Source organism: Kogia breviceps, chromosome 19, assembly GCF_026419965.1.
Source record: "Kogia breviceps isolate mKogBre1 chromosome 19, mKogBre1 haplotype 1, whole genome shotgun sequence".
NCBI lineage: Eukaryota > Metazoa > Chordata > Mammalia > Artiodactyla > Physeteridae > Kogia > Kogia breviceps.
In genome coordinates this window covers 12,599,097-12,619,445 of record NC_081328.1, presented here as the reverse complement: position 1 = coordinate 12,619,445, position 20,349 = coordinate 12,599,097, and the positions used below count along the sequence as shown (strand labels likewise).

At 52.1% G+C, this 20,349-nt stretch overlaps 1 protein-coding gene across 7 annotated transcripts in view; it reads right to left on the bottom strand.

The window, feature by feature from the left end:
- SLC43A2 (solute carrier family 43 member 2) overlaps positions 1-14,128 on the bottom strand; it is a 38,235-nt gene extending 24,107 nt beyond the window's left edge. Inside the window, exons 1-5 of one of the 7 annotated variants that reach the window (XM_059049044.2) lie at positions 14,075-14,128; positions 12,963-13,200; positions 4,156-4,363; positions 2,532-2,587; positions 1,659-1,735 (exon numbers count right to left, since the gene is read on the bottom strand). In XM_059049044.2, the coding sequence (XP_058905027.1) occupies positions 1,659-1,735; positions 2,532-2,587; positions 4,156-4,363; positions 12,963-13,122 (501 nt within the window). In that variant the 5' untranslated portion in view covers positions 13,123-13,200; positions 14,075-14,128. Of the gene's footprint in view, positions 1-1,658; positions 1,736-2,531; positions 2,588-4,155; positions 4,364-12,166; positions 12,329-12,962; positions 13,679-14,074 lie in introns of those variants that run through there. The other 6 variants (XM_067021965.1, XM_067021961.1, XM_067021963.1 and 3 more) reach the window with 6 other exon arrangements.
- Positions 14,129-20,349: the final 6,221 nt, after the last annotated feature.

Genomic DNA, 20,349 nt, shown 5'->3' with positions numbered 1-20,349 from the left:
TAAAAAAATAAAAATAGGGACTTCCCTGGTGGCGCAGTGGTTAAGAATCCGCCTGCCAACGCAGGGGACACGGGTTTGACCCCTGGTCCGGGAAGATCCCACATGCTGCAGAGCAACTAAGCCTGTGCACCACAACTACTGAGGCCACGTGCCGCAACTACTGAAGCCTGTGCGCCTAGAGCCCGTGCTCCACAACAAGAGAAGCCACCTCGATGAGAAGCCCGTGCACCGCAACGAGGAGTAGCCCCCGCTCGCCGTAACTAGAGAAAGCCCGCGCGCGGCAACCAAGGCCCGATGCAGCCGATAAAAAAATAAATAACTGTTCCTTTAAAAAAAAAAAAATCAAAAAGAAAAGAAAGAGTAGCTTTAAAAAAATAAATAAATAAAAATGTACAAAAGAGTACAAAGTCAATCTCCTTCCCACCACCAGGGGCAAGGCAACCAGAGTTCCCAGATACGTGTGTGTCCCCCACTCCCCAAGCACAGCACATATGCGGTCCTGGGCCGAGCCTCTCTCACCTAACACAGACCCCACCGAGTGTTCCAGTTCCATGGACCCAGACCCAGGCACTTCATCCTTCCCACCGGGACAAAGTTAACAAAGCAAAACGCAGGAAGAGTGAACAGAAGAGGCACTGGGCCAGGCCTGGCCTCTGGCTCACAGCCTGCAGGCAAGGGGTCACAAAGATGTCAGTAGCTCTCCAAGCTCCTTACAAGAAGACCAGCAAGTCCCCAGAGCTCCCTCAAAGCTAAACGAGAGCCCTTCAACAGCATGACTCCTGACTCATTAGTGGAAAGAGAAAGCAGAAGTGAATGCACTGCAAATAAATAGTGATGGGAGGTACTGTTTCATAAATATTTTCTCAAGGGGAAACTGAGACAGTCCAGACCTTCCCGCTGGACAGAGAAATCTCTCTGAAAGGCTAGCATTCTCACTTCTTTCCCAATGGCCAGCTCTGAAAGGCATACCTGCCTGACCAGGTGAGCCTGCAGACAGCTCCCTTCTTCCTCCTTCTTTGACTTTCTTTTAACCCGGACCTTCCTGCAGCCTCGCCCATTTCCAAAAGAAGCGCATTCTGTGGCATTCTGGTGCTACCAGAAAGGGTGCTCAGCATCCTGAGAGAGGACCTCCCTCCCCAGAAGGGCTCCCTGTGCCCCAGCATTTAGAAAACCCAGCAGAGAGGCAGCCTATGTGTTCCCCAGAGTTTTTCATTCCATTCTGAACAAAGCAACAGTTCGGGGCAGGGTGATTCCAAGAGAGGTGTGTCTTTAGGTTGCACTGTTAGCAAAAGCTGCCACAGAAAATACGAGAAAAGAAAGCAGGTGGCAGGTTTTTTCTCCCGTGTCCTGCCTCCTCTTGGCACATGGCGAGTGCGTTGGCTCCCTTGGCACCTCAGTCATGGTCAGGAGGCAGGGGACGGGCCACTCGGCGAGTCCCGCTCTGCTGCCTTCCTTCCCGCCTGCAGGACCTCCCCAGCTTGGGAGGCCGAAGCTGGCTTTTGCTGCCACAGCTTCACCACCGACGACCCTCTACTGCTTGGGATACCCAGGCAGATGCAGGCAAATGGAAAGCTAGGAAATCAAAGCCAATAAAAGCTGCCTCAGATCCACAAGAAGATGACTGGACTAGAGATCTTCCTCAAAAAACCGGTACTTACTGTTAATGAGGTGAATGTCATGCACATCCCGCCAAAGCCATTCAGAGCCAGGGCGATGAAGATGAGCACAGAGAGGGCTGGAAGGAAGCAGAAAGCTCATAAGCGGGGAACCACGGCCGGGCTTCCGGGAGGCCGGGGCCTGACCCAGCACCGGGTAACGAGCCGGCTCCGAACCAACGGCAGCCGAGTGACTGACAAGCCATCAGGCGTTAGTGCCGGACACCTGCGGAGCTGGCCCAGCCTCTGCCTCATCCTCCTCTTGCCTATTTTATGGAGCTTGGGCTCTTGCAAAAGGTGCATCCCCGTCCTCCTTTCTCCACTAACCTTAGCAGCAAGGGAGAGGCCTAGAGAAGCTGCTTCACTGAAACAAAAAATACAGGTACCCAAAAGTCAGGAGATGAGCCTGGATAGGATTCTGGTGAAACTCAAATCCTATTTTGGTGTTTGTCCTAAAAGTCCCTGCAGCATCAGCTCCACCTGAACAGGGTTAGGGACCAGGCAGCTTCTAAGTCATTTTTAAAATGCTGGCCTGGGCTGCCCCAAGGGGCTCAGCTCATGACCTCCACACACACCCCTGCAGCTGGCCTAGTTCTCCAGTTGGCATCAATGGGGCCGTCGGGGACTGGCCTGGCTCGGCAATGAGACGGGTGTTTCTCACCCCCTGGGAGCTTCTCTCAGACCCTCTGTCTGGGGCCATTATTTGGTTGTCCAGCCGCCCATCAGAGATAAGTCACTGGGTAAAGGCCCAACAGGTGTCCCTCTAATTTGGGCAGTGAGCACCAGGCCAGCTTTCTAGAGCAGGTGGGCCTACAGGCACCTCTGGGCCCTCTCTCCCCAGTCCCTGACAAAAGGGTAGAGGAAACGCTTACTCACAGTTTGGGTTACTTGCTCCATATGCAATCAGCAAGCAGGAGACAGCAAAGCAGGCACTAAAAAGAAACAGAAACAGTACATTGTTATTATTGTTATTGTTAATATTGCTTGTTTGGAGGTATCTGTGATGTGTCAGATGCTTTCAGAAAATTTACATACATTCTTTCATTTAATTTAACAATTCTACGGGGTATAACTGGCTCCACTTTACTGATGAGAAAAATAAAACCCAGAAATCAGAAACAAGACAACAAGGTCCTACTGTATAGCACAGGGGACTATATTCAATATCCTGTGATTAACCATAATGGAAAAGAATATGAAAAAGAATGTATATACATGTATAACTGAATCAGTTTGCTGTACAGTAAAGTAGAAATTAGCACAACATTGTAAATGAACTATACTTCAATAAAATAAATTTTTTTAAAAACAGGTATTCAAATACTTAGAAAAAAAAACAAACACAAAAACTAAATTCTCCAAGGTCTCCTAGCTAGCAGGTGGTCAAGCTGGAATTCAAGCCGCAAAGCCAGATCTGGTAAACACACCGCTGCCCCGCACCCTCCATTCCCCAGACTGGAGCGGGCCACGGCCGTGAAGCGACAGAGGACACAATCCATTCCCCAGGCCCCCACGCCCGCTCAGCAAAAGGGGACGGACAGAACCCCTCCGGGCGAGGGGCGATCAACGGCAGCTTCCAAATCCCCTCTGCTTGGCTCTAACCTGGGGACCAAGTCTACTGAAGCTCCAAAGAATGAATGAAACTGGTCCCGCACTCATTCCCTTCATGGCTACAGGCCTCGCTCGTTGCAAACCACTGCCCTGCACGATGCTCATTTCCCATGGGACTGGCGTGGGGAACACCTTGGCCAGAGAGGGCCAGCTGCTTGGTGGACTGACCCTGAGACTGGCCATCTGGAGCTTTACAGCCCAGGGACACATCCCAGGAGGTACATAAGATGACCCTCTAAGGTACCAGAGGTAGGGAAATACTATTTTACAATTTTATAATTTTAGAAATTTTATAATTTTCTATTTTATAGTTTTAAATCTCAGCCGCTTTAATTTATATTTTTTTGTATATGTATCATAAGGCACATAAAACACCATATGAGATGGTGGATGTTCCCTAAACTTATTGGGGTCCTCATTTCACGATGTATGTAAGTCTGACCATTATGCTGGACCTCAGTCTTACACAAAGCTGTACATCAATTATTACCCCGATAGAATTGGAAGAAAAAAATAAAGCACATAGAACATTAGGAATGATATATGTGTATATTGTTGACAACTCCGTGTGCTTATATTAGAGGTATGTATTCAAACTCTTTCTTCCCATGGAGGTGTTAAGATCAGAAAGACTGGAAACCAGTGTTCTTAATGGTAAGCGATTCCAGGCCCTCCCACGCAGGCCTGAGCCCTGTGACCTTTTATGCAGATCGACACAATGCAAGGATCCCAGTAGCTACTGATTTGGTTGCCCATGGGGCAGGAAGCCCGTCCCGGGCAGGCATTTAGGGAGCTCCACAGCGCACCTGAGAGCAGGTACCAGGATTACCCACAGTGGGGAATCTCAGCCCAGGGGTCCCACCTGCCCACCCCCACCCCTGGAACTGACCTGCCCAGCAGCCTGAGCTTCCTGGGGCCGTACTTGTCCATGACGATGCCCAGAGGCAGGGTGATGGCACTGAGCAGGAAGGAGCCCACGGTGAAGGCCAAGTTTAGCATCTCATCCTGGGCCTTGCAGCTGAGCCAGCCATTCATTCGGCTCACCTCCTCGTGTTCCGGCTCTGTTGTGCCCCGCACTGTGCCATTGGTGACGTTCTCTGTGTGTAGAGGGGGGGAAACCTGACCACAGCGTCGTGGCAGCGATCTCCAAAGATCAGAGGGGCAGGTGCCCACCCGGAGTCAGCCCACAGGGAATGCCAGGGCTGAATCTGGCCACCCCCCAGCAGGCTGGGATGTCTATCTGGCCCAAGCTCCCTGGAGCGATAACACAGAGATTCTTAACTTCTGTGTGTGGGTCACAGATGCTTTCGAGAATCCAATAAAGAAAGCTCCGCTCCTGCTCCTTAGAAAATGCACAAGGTCTTGCCCAGAGTTTCAGGGCCTTCAGGCATCCCCTGCAGCACCCACGGGCCCCACGTTGGGATTCCCATTCTAGAGTATCCGACACCTAGAAGAGTAGGCCTCGGGACCCAGCCTGGGCTGTGAGTGGGACCCCAGGCTGGCTAGAACCTTCTCTGCAACTCTGTCCGTGGAAACAGTCTGCAGCCAGTATACAGGAGGCCAACCCTAGACCACCCGGGAAGGACAAGCTGCTGGTCTCACTGCGCTGCCCTTGGTCAAGCGAGGGGAAGGGTGAGTGGGTCTCCTTTACTGCCCAGTACGGCAGATTTCTCAAACACACAGTCCCTGTGCTAAATCCTCCCCAATGTTCTCACAGCATCAACCACCACATATACTGTGTCATGGAACCCCTTGGGAAGGGGTTTTTTTTTTTTTTTTTTTTTTTTTGCGGTACGCAGGCCTCTCACTGTTGTGGCCTCTCCCGTTGCGGAGCACAGGCTCCGGACGCGCAGGCTCAGCGGCCACGGCTCACGGGCCCAGCCGCTCCGCGGCACGCGGGATCCTCCCGGACCGGGGCCCGAACCCGCGTCCCCTGCATCGGCAGGCGGATTCTCAACCACTGCGCCACCAGGGAAGCCCTGGGAAGTGTTTTTGTTTTGTTTTGTTAAAAAAAAGAAAAGTCCCAAGTAATTTGCTTTCACTCGTTGAAGTGCACCTCTCTTCTTTTTCTTGCTGGGGTCATGATGTCACTGTCCCCTGTGGCCACGCCTGTGCTATAATCCCAGTCCTTAATGATACCCTCCAAAGTCTACCTGGCACCAAGACAACGAAAAGACGGAGGAAAAAGTGCTGCAGCAGCGGAGGGTGGGAGGGTAGAGGATAGGCCGCCATGTGGCGGAGGAACCCTCTCGTCTCGGGGAGTGCTAGGGAAAGGATGCTGACTAATCCCGCAGAGGGAGGAGCAGCCGCTGATTAGAGGTGAGGTTGTGCTGGGAGACTCAAGGAAATACCTCTCCTTATAACTGCGTGCCTTCTGAATGCGGCCCTCTGGCGCCAGGGTTATAAATCTGAGGTGTGCGAGGCCTGCCCGGGTCTCTCTCGGGGGTGACCCAAGGTTACGGGAAAAGATGCACCTTGGGTGAATCACGCTGTATGCCAGCTTCTGACCAACAGGCCCTGCGGGGGGCACGTTGGGGGGGCGGGTGGCGGGACCTGGCCTCTGGGTTCCAATTTTGGTTCCTCTACTTCCTATTTGTATAACTTTGGAGAAGTGATTTCATCTCTACCTCAGTTTCTTTATCTGTAAAATGGGCATAATATAAAAATCATCTACCTTTCTAGAGTTTTGAGGAAGATAAAAGAGAAATCCAGATAACATTCTAGAGCTCACATAAGCATAGAAAGTGCTCAATGAACAACAGCTAAAAGTTGTTATTACTACTATTACTACTCCTCTCGTTGGCTCGGAATGGGGGTAACGGCTGGCAGCAGAGCTGGACACGCTAACTGGGAGCAGAGTTCCGTAACTGACCATTCATCTGCAGCATGAATTCACGTCTAGTCTCCCACTGGGCTGGGGGCCCTGAAGGACAGGGACTGTGTTCTAGTCACTTGTGTCCCCAGCACCTCCCCTTGGTACGCAGTAGTTGTTTACTGAATGAATGAAAACAGTGGCATCAGATCACATTGGCCAAAAGGATCAAGAGAGAAGAAGTGAAACAGGACACATGGAACCAACTTGAGGACAGAGGGGATCCAAGGAGATTATAGCCCCAACGTCAACCTCCTGAAGCCAAAGACACAAAACCTAAGAAGCCAGATTCTCGGCGCCCCCCACCACTTCCTCTCAGCCTTCCAAGAGATGCCCCACCATGCTGGCAGCCAAAACACACGACAAGCAGGGTCATCTGAGCCCATCAGGATCCAGCTCCGAACTGTCACACACACTGCCTTAGCCAGCAGGCCTGAGCTGCTCGTCCACAGGGAGGCCGCTTCTGGAAAAGCAGAGCTGCTTCACAGGTTGGCACTGGTTTCGGGTGTCAGCTCTGCCAGCAGCAACAGGAACTGGAATGTCAAGCGGGAGGACAGGGTGTCCGCAAAGCAACGGCCACCTCCAGGTCGGTGTGCAGGTGCAAGCAAACCAACAGAGGTGCGACAGAGTGGATGGGGGGGGGCACCCCCAGGTCTGGGATCGCTGGCTTGTGAGAGCGCTAGAGGACACGAAATCACTCCGGGCTGGGAGTGCTGTGGGATCTGCTGCTACAAGCTGGGAGCCGAGATTGGATGGGAGCAGAGGCAGCATGTGCTCTGAGGCACAGGGGGCTCTGCTCCTAGCTTCCCCAGAGAGGAGCCACAGCCGGACCTAAATCCATGACTGTGCTCCCCGAGAGAGAGAGAAGATGAAGTCCCAAGGCAACATACATATGCAAGGCAGACTCCCTGATTTGCTCTAAGTGAAGACGGGGACGAAAACATCTTGAATTGTTTAGAGATCTGGTCACCCTGTAACTAGACAGGGGGGCTCAGGGGGAGAGAAGTCAGAGTGGAGGGAAGGGAATCTGTCCCTCCCATCTTTCATCCTAGAGCCGCTACAACAGGAGCAGGGACCTTACAGCCACCAGCCTTCTCTTAAAACCCTGCCAACAGGGCCACCTGGCCCTCTGCCCTCCTAGGTCCGGGCAGTGATGTCCAGCAACAAACGAGCTGGGGGTGGAGGCGCCCGAGTGGCCTCTCATCGGCTCAGGAGCGGCGCGAGAGTGCCCCTCGCCCCAGAGGGAACTAAACCTTCCATGAGCCCGAAGCTTTGTTGGCAGTAAACAGCCCACACGAACTATCACAGGTCCAGCAGATGCCCGAACACGGTCACACCCAGGCTGCTGCTATCGCTCTGCTCCCACCTGGGCCACTGTGGGCCAGAGAGACCCAAACAGATAAGCACCCAGGAAGTGCCAAGCCCCTGGGGTGCCCCTCTGCTCCCAGTCTAGACCTCAGCCCTCAGCCCAGTCCAGGCTGCTCTGTGCCTCACCTGCACCGGCTGATTACAGATGCAGCCAGAGTGGCCCGGCCCGGCCCGGCCCAGCCAGGGAAGGTGAACCAAGAAGACAGGCAAGGAACTGGCACGTCCGGAGTGTGCAGAGAACAGGCGTAAGGCTGCTTAGGAAGAGACCCGGGGCAGGGAAGAGAGAACAGTGCCTGCCCTGTTGGGCCCCACCCACAGAACTCACACACCAAATCCTTACAGAGAAAGCAGGGGAGAAAAGAGGGTGCTGTGGTCCCCCCGAGGCTCCCCTAACCTCCCTGGATCAAGGAGGGGGCTCCCCTGACCCCAGGGAAACAAGCCAGAACAGCTGACCGTATGATGCTCAAGGGAACAAGGGGCACCGGGCTGGAGGCCTCTGCAAACCCGAGCTGTGCCCCCAACCCCCAGAGTGCAGGCCTCTGGACCCCCTGCTATGGTCTCTGCCCCAGGATCTCCTGTCTCTCTCAGATCCTTAGTCTATCCGGCAACAGGAAGCAGCATCTCAGTCTGGCAGGGGGTATGTAGGTGAGAGGTGAGCCTCAGACACAGCAAACCGAGGCAGGACACAGTCCGAGGACGATGCCGGGTAGGCCAGGGCCCAGCCCCCGCACTGTGATCGCAGAGTGCCGGCGTGCGCGGGCCACTGTGCTCCGTGCTAGTGGTTCCTGTGTCACCGAGCGCCATCCCACCCTCACCCTGTATTCCACATCCAGACACCAGGAGTGTCAGAGCAGATAAGTCACTTCCCCGAGGTCTCATAGACACTATATGGGGAAGTTGGACTTGAATCCAGGTGGTCGGACCTCAAAGCTCCTGCTTTTAACCTTCAGGCTGTGCTGACGCTGTACCACCTGGGTTAGAGGCATTTCAGAGAGAAAATGCTGAGAGAATAAAGATGCACAAGACTATCAGTGTCGGGGCAATGCCAGGTGGCCCTTAATGTCACCTAGTGAGAATGGCACTGCCCCCAAGATGCTCCCACGAGGTCCCTGAAAGCCAACCAAGCTGGACAGGACCTTAATGGGACACCAAGAAGCCAGGTAGGGCCAGCAGATGTGGAGGAGGGAAATTAGGTCATGGGAAGGAGGCAGGCAGGGTGGGTGGGGAGGGCCAAGGGCACCAGCTCCTCTGTGACACGTCCCAAGGCTGGAGGCCCCAACCTCGATCCCCAAGTACCGAGTTAAAAAAATATATATATCCAAAATAAACTGGGGGGAGAGAGTGAAAACAGTCCTACTCACAGCAAAAAAGTGAAACGACTTCCCTGGTGGTCCAGTGGTTAAGACTCCCCGAGCTTCCACTGCAGGGGACATGGGTTCGATCCCCGGTCAGGGAACTAAGATCCCGCATATGCCACGTGGTGTGGCCACACACACACTCACACACACACACACACACACACACACACACACACAAAATGTGAAACGATGGGTTTTCAAAAGCTACCACCAGTGTGGCCTTTGAGGGTGGGAGGAGACCATAAAAAGGGAGGGCCATCAAGTGGAAAGGACCATCTCCTGTCCAAATCTGCAGCCTCGGTCCGGCCTGGTGGGGACCAGCTTCCTGCTTTGTTTCAGTGAGGGGTGCCACCCACCGGCCACCACAAGCAGAGTAACTGCGATGGTCAAGAGCACAGAAGTGGGGTCTGCCTTGGGGTCCATGGCTGGGCTGGACCGTGGCTTCCTCGGGCAGAGGCCACGCCTCCCACCTTCAGGACCCCCACCACACCCAGCACCCGGCGTGTGACAAGCCCTCAACAATTCATGAGAGGCTAACAGGTGAATCTGACCGTGTCTTCGGCCTCAGGAGCTTCTTCCTGCCTTGAGAATAAAATCCAGGGGCCTGCAGGCCCTGGCCCCTTCCCAGATCTCCGGTAATCTCCTGCCCGCCGGTCCTTTCTCTCCTCTCTTTCAACACACAGCTTACCCCGGAGGCTCACTGCCCGCTCCTCTCCTGAGTCACCCCTGTGGCCCTCCACGCTTCTGCCTAAATATCACAGAGCCCCGCCCCCCCACCCCAAATCGAACCAGATCCCCGTGGTGGCTCTCACCCCAGCACCCTGCTCTCTGCTGGGGTCGGACCACCACTTGGAAGCATATAGGCCTATGTGTGATGACTCTTAGATGCTGGCCGACTACAGACTCGCTGAGGGCCCAGATTGCTCTGCGCCCAGCAGAGCCCCTCAGAAAATGTTTACTGAATGTATAGGTCAGATGAAAGAGGAGATTAAACATCCACAGGTAGCACCAGCCCCCTGAGCTGACCCCGTCGAAGTGGGCCACCGGTTGACAGAGGAAATGAAGAAAGAGTTTGGGTGTGGGTGGTGACAGCGGCCATCCGGCGGCCAAAAGGACACAGTTCTGGAAAAGCCAGGGCTGGGAACCCAGTCGGTCTCCTGTCCATCCCAGGGGGGAGTGGGGAGGCAAAGCCAAGTGCCAGCCCCAGGTCCCTAGCCCCAGTCATCTGTCCTGACTGTCTGGGAGACAGGGATAAAGAGCTGAGGGGAAATGGAAAACCCAGCTCTTTCTTTCTTTCTCCCACCTCGACATGCTGGAACCCAACACCGTGTCTGTGGCCGGATTCTGGCCGGAGTCCCAAGAAAGAGTTCTGAGAACCTTTCAACAGGTTCAGGCAAATTTTCTTTCGAGAACAAACCAAAGCATCAGTCCTAAAAACAACAAAAAGCTGACAAATTTGCATTTCAGTCAGCTGTAGACTGGTCAGCTTTTCACAAGCTTAATGCAATAAAGGTAATAAATGGCCTAACTGCTTCTCTGCAATTCAGCTGTCCCCCAAGCATGAAAATATTAGGCCTAAGCAGAAATCTTGATCCTAAATCCTCCGGGCACACCCAGCCAGGCAAGACACAGGGACTCCTGGCCCCAAAAGGCAACAGGTTACTCAGACTCCAAGAAACAAGGAGCAAGGAGGCCAGAGAGATAAGCTGTGTGGAATCAGCAGGCCTGCCCGCCACGGATGCTGGGTCAGCGGGTTTGCCAGATAGTCAGAAAAACCAAAATCAGAGGCAGGAACAAAGGCACGGGATAAGAAGTTGATGTTCAACCCACAGTCCTGACCCTTCACCTTCACTTTGGTTTACAGGAGGGACCAGGCAAGCCTCACAAGGGCTTAAACACCAACTCAGCACTGCGTCGGCACAATCTCTGGGACTCCTCCCACTTCAACGAAGGAAGAAGCCAAGGCTGAGGCAGGAATGAAGGGACCAGCCCCAGCGCTGCCAAGACCATAAAATAAATTAAATCAGTGGACAATGTGGGGGAAAAAACCCTAGAATCTGACATTCTGACACCACAGTAGGTCACACACACAAAAAAAAATTGACTACGAAAGTCCTCCAGTCTGGATGAGATGCTAAAAGCTTCATCTGGGGATGATGCTTCTTTCTGTCTTTTTAACCCCTCTGTGCAGCCTGAAAGAATCCATCAGAGTCAAGCAGGAAGGGTCATGATCTACAAGGAGAGGAGAGAGGGAGGGAAAGGAGGTGCCTAACACTCCAACCTGTTCCCTTCCAGAGTCATTAATCTCCTAACATCTCTCGGGCAAAGCAGAAAGCTTTTTCAAGGAACAAGGTCTGAGTGGCTCTCCCATCTCCCAAGATTTCTTGCTGATGTGGGGAAAGGTCTGCCAAGAACCCTAAGGTTAGTAGGAAATATTTCTGAGTGGCTAAAGGCTAAAGGTTATAAATGATATACTCTGCCCTCAGGCAGGCTCAGCATCGCCTCCCTTTCTCCTGTCCTTAACCTCTCCCAGCTGAAGCTTCCCTAGTGACTTGGAATGCTCAGGAATCTCCTAGGAAGATCAGAGTAGGAAACCAGGGAGGGTTCTACAGGGGCTGACAGGAAGCATGAGCTGGTCCAAAGCCTTCTCTTCCCTCAAAGTTAGAACTCTAGAAAAAAAAGGCATGCTGGGCTTCCCTGGCAGAGCAGTGGTTAAGAATCCACCTGCCAATGCAGGGGACATGGATTTGAGCCCTGGTCCGGGAAGATCCCACATGCCGCGGAGCAACTAAGCCCTTGCGCCACAACCACTGAGCCTGCACTCTAGAGCCTGTGAGCCACAACTACTAAGCCTGTGAGCCACAACTACTGAGCCCGCATGCCACGACTACTGAAGCCCATGTGCCTAGAGCCCGTGCTCCACAACGAGAAGCCACTGCAATGAGAAGCCCGCACACCTCAAAAAAGAGTAGCCCCCACTCGCCACAACTAGAGAAAGCCGCACGCAGCAACGAAGACCCAATGCAGCCAAAAATAAATTAATTTTTTTTTTTTTAAAAAAGGCATGCCAGTGGTGTGATTCAGGGAGTCAGACTTGGGCTATCTCCATCCAAAGAAACTTGGGCAGGGGCTGCTGACAAAAGTACTGGGGAGAGACATTACTGAGTTCAACCCTTAGGTAGTCACTGCTGGGGACAGAGAGCAGAGGAAAACATTTCCTATCAAGGCTGCCTAGGAAGGTGGGTAGCAGGGTAGTGGGTGAGAGGCACTTGGGTCCCACTGATTGGCTGAACCCCACTGACCTTCAGCAATCAGGATCCTTTCACAAGGTCATCGGGTGTGAACATAGGGGTGGGGGTTAGATTTCTTGTAGACAAGCATCCTCGGCCTTCATTCAGCAACACCAATGTGTAGCAAAGGGAGAGGACAGACCTAGTGTCCTTTCCATAAATATCCTCCTTGCCTCTCTCCTCCCCCCACCCATGGGGGTAGAAGGCCACTGAGATGTTCTCACAGCCTGCGGGAGGAAATGTCCTTTGGAAAATCATAAAGCGGCAAAAATAGACAAGAAATTGTATCCGAAAAGCCCTTTAGAGACTCCATGATGGCCTGACAGAAAAACATCTAGATTCTAGATGAACCTTCCACCGGCTGGAGGCCAAGCCACTTCCTCTCTCTTGCTGCACCCCAGCTACTGAGTCAGGAGTTCCTCTTTCTTACAGTCAGAGAGCAACATGTTTACTGCAAAGCCAGTGATGTGCCAGGCACTGGGAGGAGAGGAATCCAGTCATGTTCCCAGGTGGTGGAAAGAACACCCTGGACTTAGGGGTTCTGGATCTATTACAGTCTACCGCTGTGCGGCCTCAGACAAGTCAGAAGATCTAAGACTCAGTTTCTTCAGCCACAAAACAGGGACAGTGATGTGTACCCAGCACACACTGTGGGTGTGTGTGAGCTGGGTGAGGATCAAATGGGCCTTTTGCTAACTAGGAGGTGCTGCGCCGTGAGGCGGTCTTGCTGGCTGGGTCTACACCGCCATCCCCCCTCTCCCAAAGCCCCTGCTCCAGGACCCACCCCGAGTCCGAACACCCGGCTCACCTGGCTCAGTACACAGGTAGGAGTAAAAACCCTCCGACTTGAGCATGATGAGCAGCGAGCCCCAGCCCAGGAGGACTGCCGAGAAGAGGAGGTTTTCCAGCACGGCCGTGCAGGCCATCCACCAGCGGCGCCGATGGGCAGTGGCCAGCGTGGGCGCCATGGCGAGGAGAGGCGAGGCGCGGCGCGGCGCGGCGGCGCGGCGGCCCGGCTCCGGCTCGGGCTCCGGCTCTGCAGCCGCCTGCGCACAGACCTCGGCGTCAGCACCCGGCACTATGCAGCCGGGTCGGCCAACCCGGGCCACTGCCGCAGCGCGCGGAGCTTGTCACCCTTCTGCGGCCCGGGAGGCAAGTGCGCGCAGCAAGGAAGCCCCAGCCCTGCCCGTGCCCTGGGCCACCCTCTCCGCCGCTGGCTCGTCCGCCTGCCCACAGCTCCGGGAGAGCCGCCCCGGCCAGACAGGGAGACTTCTCCCTCGGTTCACTCGGAGGGAAACTGAGGCATGGAAACGAGAAGGGACTAACGCCTGCTCAGGGACTTGCATTTAGTCCTGGCTCCCAGAAGGATTGACACAGCCTGGGGGTTGGCAAGGGAGGCAGCCTGAGGTCCGGATACCTGGGCAGGTGCATACCTGAGGGCTGCCACTCCCTGGGGCCCTCACTGGCGCCCGCCCGCCGGCACTGGAGACCCTCTCCCAGACCGGGCTCCCTGAACCACAAGATCAGCGCACGGAGTTCCAGAGCGGCCCGCCCACGGCCCGCTCATTGGCCTAACGCACAGGAACTGCCGCGCCATTGGCCGCTGTCTAGGTCGCTAGGCGCTGCGGCCACGCGAGCCCCGCATGGGAGAGAAGCCGGTTCAAACCGGCGGCGCGAGTCTCTCGCGCGACCCCCATCAGGGGCCGTTTCCTCGGCAATTAGCTCGTTTCCATGGACATGGACCCCCGTCCCTCCATCCCCCAGCTCCCTCCTCGATTCGTCAACTCTTTCCTAGCGGCTCCTCATCCATTCAGTCTGTCTCCTTTCCTATAAGCACATCTTCAACCTACGCCCTTACTCGTGCGCCTTCTGCCCCCCAGCACCCAAGCCCGGAGCCCAGGTCCCCCGGATCCAGCTCACCCGGTTCTTACTGGTGTGTATCGGGCCCGGCCGGCGCCTTTTCTGCCCCCTTTTATTCCAGCCCTTTTATTCCGACCCCAAGATGAAAACACTGCCACACGCTGATTGGCTGAGTGGGGGCTGGAAACAGGCTTTATCCAATCAGCAGCCACCCGCCCGCCCCGCGTCGAGCAGAAGCCGGTTCCGGCCGGACTAGAAGACAAACAAGGGAGTTGTGGGGGGGCACCGGGACCTGCGTTGGGCGGTGTTTTTGGTCTGGTGCTTTAAACTGGAGTCACAGCCGGGCCAGGAACCCCCAGAGGCATTGCCCCATCGCCTCTCCAGAGCCTCGCCCCGAAGCCCTGTCTCTGGATTGGGTCCCCTGCTCGGCGTTCCGGCTCCCTCGGACTTGCCCTAGCTGCCTGCCGGTCCGCCTCGCGCACCTAGCTTAGCTCCCGCACTCCGCTCTCCTCCGGCTCGCTTCGTCGTCCCCAGCTTCTCCTTTGCCTTGGGCACCACGCCCGATGCTCTGGCGCCGCATGGGTCGTCCCGCTCCCGCCACTTCATTACCTCCCCACGCAACGGTGCCATCCTGTCTTGGGCTTTGTTCCCTGAATCCTCGCTCTCCTGCCCCTAGTAGCCCTCATCCAGGCGCTGTCTGCGCATTCTGGATCCCCGGACCTCTCTCTCTCCAAGCATGGTGTGCCTCTTCCCTGCTCTCCTGATTCACCGACCCCATTTCTGGGTGCCATCTGCCCGGTCCCTGGATGGTGTCCCTCGGGGACCCCGAAGTGGGAGTTTGGGGCTTGTCTGCCTCGTAGAACGTTGTTTCCTCGGGTTCCCCATCCAGAGTCTGACCCCCCAACCCCACCCCGTTCCCCCTCTCCTTGGTCCCCTCGGGGACCTTCTCCCAGACCGGTCATCTTGGTACTCCCTGCTGGAGTTGACCACCCCATTCCCACTGCCGGCACCACCTCCACCCCCTTACTCCCCATTGCCTGACATCTCCTTCACGTTAGGGCTCTCTCTGCAGGTTGACGCGGTGGGCAGCGCCAAACTGCAAAGCACAAGTCAGGTCTCCCGGGAAGTGCGCGAGGTCGGGAGGGCTCCAGGGTCGTGCTCTGATCAGCGACCTGGACATGCCCGGAGGAACTGCCAGGGCAGGGGAATGGAACCTAGGCTCTGGAGGTTCAGCTCCATTTGGAGGATCTTCTCCATCGAAGGCACTAGGCCAACAACTTCGGAGGGCCCTCGGTCTCCCGCAGATTCAGCTTGGTCTCTCTGGCACGCTCTGGGAGCTGGCTTGTCATCCCAGGGCTGTGGGAGACCCAGCAGCCTCCTGCTCCACGTCCCTGTGTCCAAGTGCGCCCCCTGCCGCCGTGAACCCAACGTTGGCAACCTTGCTCAGACCATGCTTGACATTGTGGGCTTGGGGGATCCTGGCTAGTTATCTGTCCTGTTAATCTCACCCGCTCACAGGGGTGTAACTATCTCTTGACTAACTTCAATCTTTCCCTCCCTCCCTCCTAGAGCCACCTGCCTGAGGGCTGCCAGGCAGTTGTTCCATACACATTTCTAAACTGTTTCAAACACTTCTCTGAAATAGTTCACTTTCTCCACCCCCACCCCCCAAAACTGTTCCTCCCATCCTTTTTCAGATAAAAGCATCACTACCTACTGAAGTCAGATACTGTGAAGCATCTTTTCAACAAATATTTATTGGGTACCTGCTGTTATTCTCCCTCTCCCTCCCACCCCCACCCCACCTCGATAATCCGTATCTCCTAAGTGCTTATCTAATTTGCCCAAGTATGTCTATGACTGCAACTGCTGTTCATCCAGGTTCCAATCTCAGCCACTCAAATCCATCTTTCCACCGCACTCCATCCCAGTGAGCTATGTAAATCTGACCTCTGCTAAAATGCTTCAGAAACTCTTTACCATTTGTCCTGCAGGATAAAGTTCAAGTTCTCCAACCTGACCTACACAGGCTCCTCCCCTACCCTGGCTGACTTAGATGTTCCAGTCACATGGAATTGCTTGTAGTTCCTGCAGCTGCTGTTCTTTCACCTCTGACCCTCAAACATAGTCCCTTCTGGAAGAGCACCTCCTCCAGGAAGCCTTCCCTAACTACTACTCACGATATTCTCCATTATCTTTGTCCACTGATTGCTTTGTTTTACAATAATCTGTTCATCTGTTTGTCTCTCCCTTTTCCCATTGACTATGAACTCTTTGGAGGCACGAACTGTGTCTTATTCAGCTTTGTATTGTATAACCAGCCCTTAATACAGAAGAAAGCACAAAGCAGATGCACAATATGAGTTTGTTGAATGAAAACATAAATAAATGAAGAGGAGAAAGGTGTCAGCTTCTAGGGACAAAGGATTCAAAGCTGGGAGAATGATGTAATGCCAATAATAATGAACCTTTATTGAGAGTCAAAAATTTACTAGGTGCTTTATATACTTTGTCATTTAATCCCTACCATAACCTGGGAGTAGCCACATCCGCATTTTTCAGATGAAAAAACAAGCTTTAAGTAACATTTCCAAAGTCACGAAACAGGTATGTCAGAACTGAGATTTGAATCCAAGTCTAATTTGAATGAAATTCTGGGTTTTCGTTTGTTTGTTTGTTCTGGCCAAGCCTTGTGGCTTGTGGGATCTTAGTTCCCCAACCAGGGATCGAACTGGGCCAGGACAGTGAACGTGCCAAGTCCTAACTACTGGACCACCAGGGAATTCCTAGGTTTGGGGTTTTTTTCAGTCTTTTTGTCAGCAGTGTTAAAGGCACCACACCAGCACTGCTGGCAAATCATAAAGAAATAAATTATTACGTATAAAATAAGCTACAAGGATATGTTGCTCAACACAGGGAATATAGCCAAGATTTTATAATAACTGTAAATGGAGCATAACCTTTAAAAATTGTGAATCACTATATTGTACATGTGTAACATATAATATTGTAAATCAACTATACTTCAATTAAAAATTCATAAAGAAATAAAACCGGGCTTCCCTGGTGGCGCAGTGGTTGAGAATCCGCCTGCCGATGCAGGGGACACGGGTTCGTGCCCCGGTCCGGGAGGATCCCACATGCCGCGGAGCGGCTGGGCCCGTGAGCCATGGCTGCTGAGCCTGCGCGTCCAGAGCCTGTGCTCCGCAACGGGAGAGGCCACAACAGTGAGAGGCCCGCGAACCACACACACACACACACACACACACACACACACACACACACACACACACGTCAAGAAATAAAATCACTAGAGTACTAAAAGAAAATGTAGAAGATTATTTCACTGATTTTAAGGTAGAGAAAGCCTTTCCATCTTTCCATTACGTGTGACATTAAACCCAGCAGTCAAAAAGAAAAAGACTAGTCTAAATTTAAACTTTTAATTTCTATGGAGAAAAGAAACTATAAACAGCATTAAAAGACCAATCACGAACTGGGCGAAGAATTAATATCCTTGAGCAGAAATAGAAACGCAGATGTAGAGAACAAACGTATAGACACCAAGTGGGGAAGTGGGGGTGAGATGAATTGGGAGACTGGGATTGACATATATACACTAATATATATAAAATAGGTAACTAATGAGAACCTGGTGTATAGCACAGGGAACTCCACTTCCCTGTGCAGTAGAAACTAACACAACATTGTAAAACAACTGTATCCCAATAAAAAAATTTTTTTAATAAAAATAAAAAGAATATCCTTGATATAAAGGCACTTATAAATCAATGAGAAAAAAATGAACACTTCAATTGAAAATTAGGGAAAAGGCTTCCCTGGTGGTGCAGTGGTTAAGAATCCACCTGCAGTGTAGGGGACATGGGTTCGAGCCCTGGTCCAGGAAGATCCCACGTGCCGTGGAGCAACTAAGCCCGTGCGCCACAACTACTGAGCCAGCACTCTAGAACCCGCGAGCCACAACTACTGCCCGCATGCCACAACTACTGAAGCCCGCGTGCCTAGAGCCCATGCTCTGCAACAAGAGAAGCCACCCCAATGAGAAGCCCGCTCACCGCAACGAAGAGTAGCCCCCGCTCGCCGCAACTAGAGAAAGCCCGCGCACAGCAACGAAGACCCAATGCAGCCAAAAATAAATTAATTAATTAATTTAGAAAAAAAAAAGAAAATTGGGGAAAGAATATAACCAAATCATCTATAGGAAAAATACAAATAACTTTAAAGATATGAAAAGGAGCTCAGTCTTAGAATAATCATAGAATTCACATTTTAATGATCGTATTTTTTTCATTTTTTTTAGTGATTCAATTTTTTTTTGAGGTATGAGGGCCCCTCACTGTTGTGGCCTCTCCCGTTGTGGAGCACAGGCTCCAGACGCGCAGGCTTAGCAGTCATGGCTCACGGGCCCAGCCGCTCCGCGGCATGTGGGATCTTCCCGGACCGGGGCACGAACCCGTGTCCCCTGCAACGGCAGGCGGACTCTCAACCACTGCACCACCAGGGAAGCCCAATTTTATATATATATATATATATATATATATATATATATATATATATAATTATTATTATTATTTTTTTTGGCCGTGCCGCATGGTGTGTGGGATCTTAGTTCCCTGACTAGGGATCGAACCTGTGTCCCCGGCAGTAGAAGCGCGGAGCCCTAACCAGTGGACCACCAGAAAATTCCCAATATATATATGTATTCTTTTTCAGATTCTTTTTCACTACAGTGTATTACAAGATATTGAATATAGTTCCCTGTGTTATTCAGTAGGACCTTGTTGTTTACCTATTTTATATATAGTAGTGTATATATGTTAATCCCATACTCCTAAGTTATCCCTCCCTCCCTCCCCTTTGGTAACCTTAATCTTGTTTTTATGTCTGTGAGTCTATTTCTCTTTTGTAGGTAAGTTCATTTGTATCATTTTTTTAGATTCCACATATAAGTGATCTCATCTGATATTTTTCTTTGTCTGACTTACTTCAATTACTATGATAATCTCTAGGTCCATCCATTTTGCTGCAAATGGCAATATTTCATTCTTTCTTATGGCTGAGTAATATTCCATTGTATATAGACCACGTCTTCTTTTTTTAAATAAATAAGTTTAATTAATTAATTAATTAATGTATTTATTTCTTTATGGCTGTGTTGGGTCTTCCTTGCTGTGTGCAGGCTTTCTCTAGTTGCTGTGAGAGGAGGCAACTCTTCGTTGCGGTGAGCGGGCTTCTCATTGAGGTGGCTTCTCTTGTTGCAGAGCATGGGCTCTACGCGCACGGGCTTCAGTAGTTGTGGCACGTGGGCTCAGTAGTTGGGGCTCACGGGCTCTAGGGTGCTGACTCAGTTGTTGTGGCGCATGGGCTTGGTTGCTCCACGGCATTTGGGATCTTCCCAGACCAGGGCTCAAACCTGAAGTCCTAGACCACACCTTCTTTATCCATTCATCTATTGATGGATACTGATATTGCTTCCATGTGCTGGCTATTGTAAATAGTGCTGCTGTGAACACTGGGTGCATGAATGATACCATTTCTGACAGTTAAAAAACACAAACAGGACTTCACTGTGGTGCAGTGGTTGAGAATCTGACTGCTAATGCAGGGGACGCACGTTTGATCCCCGGGCTGGGAAGATCCCACATGTCGTGGAGCAACTAAGCCCGTGTGCCACAACTACTGAGCCCACGTGTCACAACTACTGAGCCCGCATGCTGCAACTACTGAAGCCCACGTGCCTAGAGCCCATGCTCCGCAACAAGAGAAGCCATCGCAAGGAGAAGCCTGCACACCGCAAGGAAGAGTAGCCCCAGCTCGCCGCAACTAGAGAAAGCCCGCACACAGCAATGAAGACCCAACGCAGCCAAAAATGATAAAAAAAGAAAAATATTAACATTATTAAAAAAAAAAAGAAGATACTTAACAACAACAGAAACCCCACAAACAAAAAACTTTTATCTGGGGAATTCCCTGGCTGTCCAGTTGTTAGGACTCTGCGCTCTCACTGCTGAGGGCCTAGGTTCAACCCCTGGTCAGGGAACTAAGATCCCATAAGCTGCTTGGCATGGCCAAAAAAAAAAAACCAAAACAAAACAAAAACCCAAAACTTTTATCTGTACAAAGAGTTTAACTTTTTAAGAATTTAAAATGTTATTACTTTAGTTATTTTTTGTGCGTGCTAAAATTATGAGATATCACTTTTAACCTATCAGATTGGGTGTGGGGAAATAGATGCCACCATAATTTATGAGAACACAAAGCCATTCAACTTTTTTTGGAAGGCCAATTGGAGTAAATACTCAAATGTTTAATTT